This window comes from Sinocyclocheilus rhinocerous, unplaced genomic scaffold (genome assembly GCF_001515625.1).
Source record: "Sinocyclocheilus rhinocerous isolate Xijiao unplaced genomic scaffold, SAMN03320098_v1.1 scaffold148, whole genome shotgun sequence".
Taxonomy (NCBI): domain Eukaryota; kingdom Metazoa; phylum Chordata; class Actinopteri; order Cypriniformes; family Cyprinidae; genus Sinocyclocheilus; species Sinocyclocheilus rhinocerous.
This window is the reverse complement of record NW_015653472.1, coordinates 4,390,483-4,400,231: the sequence shown is the minus strand read 5'-3', so window position 1 is coordinate 4,400,231 and position 9,749 is coordinate 4,390,483. Positions and strand designations below refer to the sequence as shown.

Below are 9,749 nucleotides of genomic sequence, written 5' to 3'. Positions count from 1 at the left end.
ATTAAAATTCTTATGCAGAACTGTAATGAAAATTGTTTCACTTATAATAAAAGGAAATATTATATATATATATATATATACTGTATACATTTATTTATTTTTGGCCATGGCAACATTTCTAATTAAATTTTTTCATCTGATGTTCGCATTTTATTTTATTTCAGATTTTTTAAAATTTTTGTGTAATTAATGGATTTAAGGGTGCTAATGCTCTTATTGTGTAGTCTGTTACAATTTGTTTGTGTTAACTTGTGTGTTTACTTTTTTCTTTACTTTGAATTTTGAGTACACATTATGTTTTAATCATTTAATTATTTATACTGTTTCATTATTTTCAATCATTAAAATTCTTATGCAGAACTGTAATGAAAATTGTTTCACTTATAATAAAAGGAAATATTATATATATATATATATATACTGTATACATTTATTTATTTTTTTAATTGTAAATTTATCAGCATAACAATCTAAATAAATGAGAAGTATATCAGCCATCTTGCCACCTTACACTTTTATTGGTCAGTCACTGGGGAGGGGAAACATACTGATTTTCGCTGTCTTTTGCAGCTATTTTGAACCCCAAGAACCCAAAGGAACCACCCAAATCTTTCAGCTTTGACTACTCATACTGGTCTCACACCTCAGTAAGTCTCATTTTCTCTCTCTTTCTTCTTCTGTCCTTTTCCTGCTCTTTTTGCTTTTTCTGCTGAGCTGGCTCAGTGGACAATAAAATGCATGTGGTCAGATTTACAGCTGTAATTAATCATCCCCCAAAATAAAGTCTGTATTAATGTGTTTTGTTCTCTTTTCTTCATTTCTCTGCTAGCCAGACGACCCTTGCTTTGCGTCACAGAGCCTTGTGTACAATGACATTGGGGAGGAGATGTTGCAGCATGCTTTTGAGGGATATAATGTCTGTATTTTCGCCTATGGCCAGACCGGAGCTGGCAAGTCCTACACCATGATGGGAAAGCAAGAGGAAGGACAGGAAGGCATTATTCCTCAGGTATGTATGTAATATCACAGCTTAAGTATCACCTTAATGTATACAAAGTAATAGACATGCTTAAGAGCTCAGCAGTGGCTGAGATGTTTCTGATCTCTAAGCAGACATTGCCAGCAGACATTAGCGCTCCGTCTAGCACATCCGGCAGGGGTAGAGTTATTTGTCCTCTGTATCGATCGCTCTCTCTCTCCTCCCTAATGTGCTCTTTTTGTCCCCCTCCCAGCTCTGTGAAGAACTCTTTGAGAAAATCAATGACAATAGCAATGAGGAGATCTCGTACTCGGTGGAGGTGAGCAGCAGACATATCACGACTCCTCAGTTCATTCCTGTGACTCACTTCACATGCTTTCCATCTATTGAAATGCTCTTAAGAGCTTTCCATCTATTGAAATGCTGTTTTTGTTGTGTTACCTCAAAGCATTAAACTCAGCAGTGGGGGGGTAATGCGTTTGTTCAGAGCCCACTAAAGTGTTCAATAATTGAGAGCTAAACATGTTCAGTTACAAATTGACTATGGTATTAAATATGCTGTAAATATTTTTGACAACATGTGGAATAGATTTTAAAAATATATGTACTTTCATCTCAGGTTATGTATTCTAAGGTTATATATATCTCAAGTTATATATGCTCATGGTAGGTGGCTTATATGGAGATCTAACTATGTAATGGGGGGTGATGGGCTTGTTCAGAGCCTACTCAAATGTTCAATAATTGAGAGCTAGTTATATCTCATTTTTATGTGCTCATTGTAGGTGGCTTATATGGAGATATACTGTGAGCGGGTGAGGGACCTGCTAAACCCTAAGAATAAAGGGAACCTGCGTGTCAGGGAACATCCTCTACTTGGGCCGTATGTTGAAGACCTCTCGAAACTGGCCGTCATGTCTTACACAGACATAGCTGACCTCATGGATGCTGGTAACAAAGCCAGGTGAGATAGAGAAATGTTTTTCAAAAATTGTTGTAAGTTGATACGACTTATAAGTTACTGTGTGGGCAATGTAGAACATTCAGAATCAGGTATTTAAGTTTTTTTTCACTTTGGATGTTGAAGGATAGTGTTTTGACTTTTTGTCAAGTGGGAAATGGAAAAGTGTTGTTGAGTTTCGTCCAGTGATACTCGGACTGATAGTCATGTATAAATGCGACTCTTGGGAAGGAGTAACATGCTGATTCCCAGGGTTTATTTGTGGAGAATGTGACGTGTAAAGCCTGTTTCTCTCGAGAGCATCCCACCCAGGGCCATATCCAGCAGATGAGCTGTGTTGATGTCTTATTACTGCACTTACTAGCGTTTTCCAGGATTATTCTCTCACACTCTGGTGATAAGCATCTAGAGCTGTCTATGAACTTCCTAAGCAGCCTTTCAACCGTTTTCAGGCCAATAAAGAGATTATTGGTGGATAAAGAGAAAAGGACTGCCCTAAAATAGCATATAATGCCATATTAATGTATTTATATAAATTTCTTGTTCTGATTCTTACATTGTAAAGCCATTCAAATAATCATTCTTGATGTTTTAATTGCACTTTTAATGTGAGAGGGACAATGGAAGCCATTTGGAAGGACAATTTAACTGAATTTCAACTGTTAACTGTTACGGAATTTTTGTTTATTAATGCATATTTTCATTTATTGTTTATTATTATTATTATTATTCATGTTTCATTTATTTATTCACAAAATACTTTGAGATGAGAGTTAAAACTTTTGAAACATATTTTTTGTTTAATGCATAATTTCATTTATTTTTTATTTTTATTTTTTTTCCTCATCAGGGTTCGATCTTTATTCTTGTATTTTTGTTATGCATATTTTTATTTATTTTATATTTTATTTATTCTTCACTAAATTACTTTGAGTTCAGGGTTGACCCTAGTTTAAAGACCCTAGTTTTATAGTATTCAGCTTTACACAGATGTTAAATATAAGGTCACGAAATGTTAGACAATACTATTACATTATGTAATATCCATTGATTTACATTGTACTTAATTATAAATTTGCTTTACTCAAATAATGATATGTATGTGACACCTATGACACTCATTTTGCTCTCTGTATCCTCAGAACTGTTGCCGCCACCAACATGAATGAGACAAGCAGCCGCTCTCACGCAGTCTTCACTATTGTTTTCACGCAGAGGAAGTATGACAGCGAGACAGACCTGTCCACAGAGAAGGTTAGATATTTTACACCCATCCACAGCCATTATGACATTTCACAGAGCTCAGATGCAAATCCTGTACAAAGTAGAAAGGAAAACCAAGAGAAAGAGACCCGTCCCACTCATCCTGTGCTTGTGGGGCTCATTGTGTAATTGCTGCGGACACAAAGACCGCTTTATGAGGTCCACGGACACAATGGCTATTGTACAGAGCTACTACATTACATTCACTACACAGGACTCGCCTTAGCCCTTGCTCTAACATTACTCATCCAGTTTGGCAGCGGCACCGCTGGCCCAAACTCAAGCACGACAAAATGAAAAGATAACCCAAGCATCCTTTAGCACAGTTAGTTTTGCATGCATGCACCAGTGATTTTTCAAGTGCCCTAAAATGATTGGATGATTGAACTATTTGAATGAACTATTTGAACTAGTTGAATGATTAATGCAACACAGGATTTACAAGAGCTTTCTAAATCAGTTCGATTGAATCATCAGAACAATTCATTTGGGTGTCTCTATATCAAAAATATGTATATGATTGTATTCCTAATAGACGTGAGAAGAAAAAACACTCCCACGTACGTAGTATGCCTTACTGAAGAGATTTCCTTTGTGTCTTTTTTTAGTGTGTGTTGATCAGTCTGAAAGTGTCTCTGCTGTCTGGTTTCAGGTCAGCAAAATCAGCCTGGTGGATCTGGCAGGAAGTGAGCGTGCTGACTCAACAGGGGCCAAAGGAACCAGACTGAAGGTACAGACTATTTTTTACAGCCTCTCTAGAACTCCACAACCACCTGCCATATGTAAAAGTGACTGCAGTCTCCTCCACACACTGCAAATATTCTGAGAATGTGGCATGCATGACTGAACATAAAACACTCAAACAAAAATATGCATCACAGCTATTTTTTTTCCTCTAAGGTTTAGTTTGTTTTGACTACAAACATATTTTAAGCTGAAATGTTTTAAATTTGATGTAATCAAAAAACTGACTATTCATTTTTCCCCCACCTGTTTGTGCTTCTTAGGAGGGAGCAAACATCAATAAATCTCTAACTACACTAGGAAAGGTTATTTCAGCGCTGGCTGAGGTGGTGAGTATTATTCATAATACCTGTGTCTCTCTCTGTCTGTTTGCCTGCATGTCTTCAGTTCTATATCTCTGTGTGCTGTCTGTCTCTCTCCTGACAATGCTTCCCTACCCAGGATAACTGTACCAGCAAGGTAATCTTTCCCGGTGTATGGTCACTTACCGCTGAACGGTCTCTATCTAAGCCTATCAACCTTTATCCATGTAACCTTTTGTCTCATACATCAAGTCACTTCCTGAATTCCCTTGATTATTATTGCAGCTGTAGCTGTATTTACATGCTATATTCCAACATGTTTTACCGGCTGTTTTGAAACAGAGCAAGAAGAAAAAGAAGACCGACTTCATTCCTTACCGAGACTCCGTGTTGACATGGCTGCTCAGAGAGAATTTAGGTATGGACGAAGATCCATAATGATTATAAATATTTTATCCACTAGACTAGAATAGACTGTATTTCAAAATAATCCAACAATTCTCTATGTAATGTGATTGGACTATTAAATGAATATTTCTCCCACTTCATTGTTTAAAACAAAAATATTTTATTTTTTTATTTTATTTAAAATATATTCAATTTTATATAAAATATTTTCATTGATTGAAATAAAATGTTTTCATACAATGCCAACCAGTAGCTATTAAATGAAAATATTGCAGAGATTTACCATTTAAAATGAATTTTAACCATGTAAAACTAATCTGAATAATCAAACAGAAAATTACACTTGTGTTTTTTTTTTAATGGTCTGTGGAAGGTGCATCCTTTAAACTCATTGGCCTGTCTTAGATCAATACTCCAGTCAAAAGAATTTGCATTACTAAGTGTTTCTAATTGTTTGCCTAATTGTGCTTGTTCACCAGGAGGAAACTCAAGGACAGCTATGGTGGCCGCCCTGAGTCCTGCTGACATTAACTATGATGAAACTCTCAGCACACTCAGGTAAGAATTCACATCCTACTCGCACTTCCCATTAATCAGCGTGACTTCAATTCTTAGATGGTCTTGATTGTGATAAGGGGACTCTTGTGATATCAATGGCTATTTGGATCATTGTCATTGTTTGCTCATTCACAGATATGCAGACAGAGCCAAGCAAATCAAATGCAACGCTGTCATCAACGAGGACCCCAACGCCAAATTGGTGCGGGAGCTGAAGGACGAGGTGACGCGTCTAAAGGAGCTGCTCCATGCCCAGGGGCTTGGGGACATTCTGGACAGTAAGTCGAGGCACAGCGCCCCCCCAATGGCTTCTTCTATACATGCCAATTGCCAGGCATTTAGGAGGTCACTTACTGTGCTCACAAGTGGCAAATTCTTCAGCTCCGATGCTGCAGTCTCGCCCAGCCTACATTGTCTTCATGTTGTTCCTTTTACATCTTCATTTAACCATTTCATCAACATGCGATGGAGATTAGGGATATGATGGTTAGAAATTACAATATTGTTTTCTAAAATGCAAATCTTGTTACAACATGTCCAGTTTAACAAGTCAAGTGTTTCCATCTCATGTTTGTCCTCACAGTGTTTTGTCTAGTCAAATCTAACTGCCTCAGTCAGTCATTCCTCTACTAGTCCTCTCGACTCTGACCTCTCAACCTTCTCCTGTTCTTCCTGCTTCCCTTCAGTCAAGCCAATGGGGGATGATTACCTTGGAAGTGGAAGCAAATGTGTGTATAAGCTTGACGGGGCCGCATCCTCTCGCTCTCCCCTTTTGTTACCAGTAGCCTTTTCATCGCTTCTGGAATACAAACGTGTCAGCTTTGCATGCCTCCGTTTTTTTTTTTACTGCAAGGAATCCCAGGCATACAACAGATAAATATGAGATGGATTGGATGGGTTAGATTGCCACTGGCAGGCTTTATGCTTTATGTCTGGCATGGTGCAGTCTTAATGGCAGGCTTTTCTTCAAATAAGCCTAAGCCCAACCCCACGCCACAGCACGATAGATCTGATAGACTGCATCTGGAAGCACTTAAAGGGATAGTTCACCCCGAAATTAACATTTTGTTATCATTAAATCTTTCACAAGAATGTCCTAGCTTCAATTCCATACAAGGAAAAGTAATTTATACTTTTAAAATTCCAAAATACAGTATAATATGTATCATAAAAGTTGTCCATATGAGCCTATGACTATATTTTAAGTAAGTAGCTTTGTGTAATGAGCAAACCAAATGGACAAACCTTTAATTGCAAATGTTATGTTTAATTGCAAATGTTATTTGCAATTAAAGGAAGAAAATCAGTTTTGGACTTCTGTTGTATGACATTCTGTTGAATGTCAATTTGGTTAAGAAGCAGATTTTTATATAATATTAATATACACATGCATTGTCAAAATTAATGGTAGTTTAATAATACACAAAATAATGTTCTTTTTAGCAGCATCATATGACCCCTTTAATAGTAACATGTCTTTTTTGAGAATGTGTCTTGAATTGAAAATCAACATGAAATGGCATTGCTAGCCTTTTTATGGCCATAATCTGACAAATTTTCAAATGTTCAGTTTAAATGGATTTTGCCTTGTTCCATTTGGTTCTCCATTTGGTTTGTTCATTACACAAAGCTACTGACTTAAAATATAGTCGTATGGCTTAAATGAAAGTTATACTGTTTGGAATGACAACAATAAATTATGATAATTTTTAGGTGTACTATCCCTTTAATATATCACTCTTTTAAATCTGATTATATTTTGTCATTTAACTGCTATTGTCCTTTAATGGAATCTTCCTCTTTTTTTCTGCCTAGTGAGGTTTTATTGTCATTTAACTGTTCATTGCAGGTCACACTATTAACGATGTTAAAACAATGATCTATCGGGCAAAAGGTGCATGTTTTCATGTTTTCTTACATTCACAGAATAGCAGTTGCAGTGGTAGTGTAAGAATAGGTAGCTGCCTTTGTCCAAGTGCCTCTGAATCCTTTTTCCTTCCCTGTTCTTCATATCCTCTTACGCAAGCTCTGTGTACCTTTTTAAAAGCTGCAGAACGGAATCAGAGCTCAGGTGGCTATTTGGTTTTCTATCTGTCTGGGAGTTCTTGATATGTGCAGAGAGATGAACGCACACTGTGCTTTCTACCGCTACAACCATATGGCGCTGGGAAAGCAAACATTTTAACTTGACCGAATTGCTTGCCATGGTCTGTGTGCTAGCGGCCTCAATCGCATCATCTGAACGCATGAACAGTAATGTAATGCAGTGCTGCTATGCCGCCATGTTGGCCTAGTTGCTTCAGGAGAGTCTTTTCAGATAAATGAAGTGGGGGAAAAATCCAATAGAGTGAATATGGAGCAGAAAGCTCGAATGAACTGCGATAAAGCTCCCTGGGAGAGGTTTTGTAAGCACAGTCCCCTCCTAGTCACTGTGGCTGTACCAAAAAGATGTTTTGAAGAGATTTGTGGCAGCCAAACATTGACAGCATCATGATTTAAGAGCGATGTGCCTCGTGGAAAAGACGTTTTATAGCTTGTATCTGCAGCATGTTATCATACTGCTCTTCCAGTCCGCCAAGCCTCGCTCTCCTGGTTTGTGACCTTTATGCAGTCCCTCCACCCCACATCTCTTTTTTCACATCTGAGAAGTGATGTCTCCAGTCCGCCAAGCCTCGCTCTCCTGGTTTGTGACCTTTATGCAATCCCTCCACCCCACATCTCTTTTTTCACATCTGAGAAGTGATGTCAGTTTTCACCCAGGACAGAATTAAGTCGAATTGATTTAACACATCACAAGAAGTAATTTATCACATTTAAAAGTGCTTGTAAGATCGACTGCACTGTTTGTAAGTCACATGTTGTTGAACATTACATAATTTATTAAATATGATGCATATTTATAGCATGCTACTATTAAAAAACGATGCCATTTATTGTCATAATAATGCTTAAAATAAGTGCGTACTTCAAAAATCCTGTTCTTAATTAGTACCTTTCAAGTAAACTATTTTAAAGTAAAAATATTAGTTTTAAAAATTATTATGCAGATATTTTATATTCTTTAAATAATAATTAGTTAAACTGACCTAAGAAGAATGTACAAAATTGTATAAAATATTAACATCCAGATATTAAAATTTTTAAAATGACAGTTTCAAAAATATTGTATACTGTTGTTAAATTAATATGCTTAAAACAAGGCAAATTTACCTAAGAAGCAAAATTGTACAAAATATTATCCACATATTAATATTGTATACAGTGTTTTAAAAATGACAAAATTTCTAAATACTGTAGTTGAAATTAATATTTTTAAAACAAGACAAATTTACCTAAGAAGCAAAATTGTATATATTAAGACTACATTTCTGAGAATGTATCATGTCATCATGAAACTGCATCAGTTTATTTCTATAATCTTATGCATTTCCAAATAAAATATAATTTTCAACAAGACAAAAAAAATGAATTTACGTGTATTTGTCTTGGTCCATCATGTTTTTCATTTGCTCATTTAAGCTATATTTAGTGAGATTTACGGTTAAAGAATTGCCAATGGAACAAGACAAAATACAGTTAAATTAAGATACATTCCCCAAAACATGTCTTAATAAGCTTGTTTTAAGGATGCTATTGCTGGACAACAAAGGTGATTTATGAATAGGATTTTTTAAGTATAGGGGATAGAAATGTGTTCATATAGAACGACCTGAGGTGAAAACTGTATCAGACTATCTGACTGGCGTGTTTGTTGTAATCCTGTTGTTGTAAAACTGTGTGTCTTACATTGGCCTTTCCTCCTCTTTGTCCTTTTTCTTTCTTTCTGTCTCCTGTACTCTCTCACATTTCTGTCTCCACCATTTTCGCTTCTTCCTCCTTGCATCGCCTGTCTCTCCTCTGTGGCTCAGACCTGAAAGATATACACAACAATAAGCATAGATACTTGCTTGCCTCAGAGAACCAACGGCCTGGCCATTTCTCCACAGCACCTATGAGCTGCCTGACAGCCTCTCCATCTTCAGGCTCTCTGTGCAGCCAGGCAGGGCTACAGTCCGTCTCAAGTATCCAGGAGCGCATCATGTCCACGCCGGGCGGAGAAGAGGCCATCGAGAGGCTGAAGGTACACAGACAAGCATTTTCCAAACAAAAGAAGAGTCAAGGGCTTAAATGAAAAACCATTTCATGGCGTCACAGAGGTTTCCTCTTGAATTAATCAAAACTAATTAGCTAACAATGTGTAAGAAGCTAATGGAGGTGCTTCAGGCACCTGCTGACCTTTTACATTCAAAATGTTCTACTGGTAGTGATTTGCATGTTCTCATACATATGTATACTCTACTCTGGATCACCATGGCAACCTGAGAGTATTTCAAGGACTCATCTGTGCTGTTATGCTTTCGTTCTGACAGATTGTGTCTAAATGAATGATATCTGATATATCAGCTGTCTGTGATCACCTATGAGCATTATGACATTGTCATAACAAAATTTCATTAGTTGATACCAGTGAAATTTCTGGGTTATTAATACCAAG

The 9,749-nt window shown here is 36.9% G+C and overlaps 1 protein-coding gene across 3 annotated transcripts in view; it reads left to right on the top strand.

Annotated features, from left to right (window-relative positions):
* Positions 1 to 576: 576 nt before the first annotated feature.
* The window catches only part of LOC107716234 (kinesin-like protein KIF1B), a 38,160-nt gene continuing 28,987 nt past the window's right edge, over positions 577 to 9,749 (top strand). For all 3 annotated transcript variants that reach the window (XM_016522616.1, XM_016522618.1, XM_016522617.1), the window contains exons 1-14: positions 577 to 647; positions 830 to 1,009; positions 1,233 to 1,298; positions 1,765 to 1,943; positions 3,083 to 3,194; positions 3,856 to 3,933; positions 4,211 to 4,276; positions 4,389 to 4,406; positions 4,592 to 4,667; positions 5,137 to 5,215; positions 5,351 to 5,493; positions 5,902 to 5,943; positions 7,065 to 7,109; positions 9,124 to 9,335. In XM_016522616.1, coding sequence (XP_016378102.1) covers positions 887 to 1,009; positions 1,233 to 1,298; positions 1,765 to 1,943; positions 3,083 to 3,194; positions 3,856 to 3,933; positions 4,211 to 4,276; positions 4,389 to 4,406; positions 4,592 to 4,667; positions 5,137 to 5,215; positions 5,351 to 5,493; positions 5,902 to 5,943; positions 7,065 to 7,109; positions 9,124 to 9,335 — 1,239 coding nt within the window. In that variant the 5' untranslated portion in view covers positions 577 to 647; positions 830 to 886. The remainder of the gene's footprint in view (positions 648 to 829; positions 1,010 to 1,232; positions 1,299 to 1,764; positions 1,944 to 3,082; positions 3,195 to 3,855; positions 3,934 to 4,210; positions 4,277 to 4,388; positions 4,407 to 4,591; positions 4,668 to 5,136; positions 5,216 to 5,350; positions 5,494 to 5,901; positions 5,944 to 7,064; positions 7,110 to 9,123; positions 9,336 to 9,749) is intronic.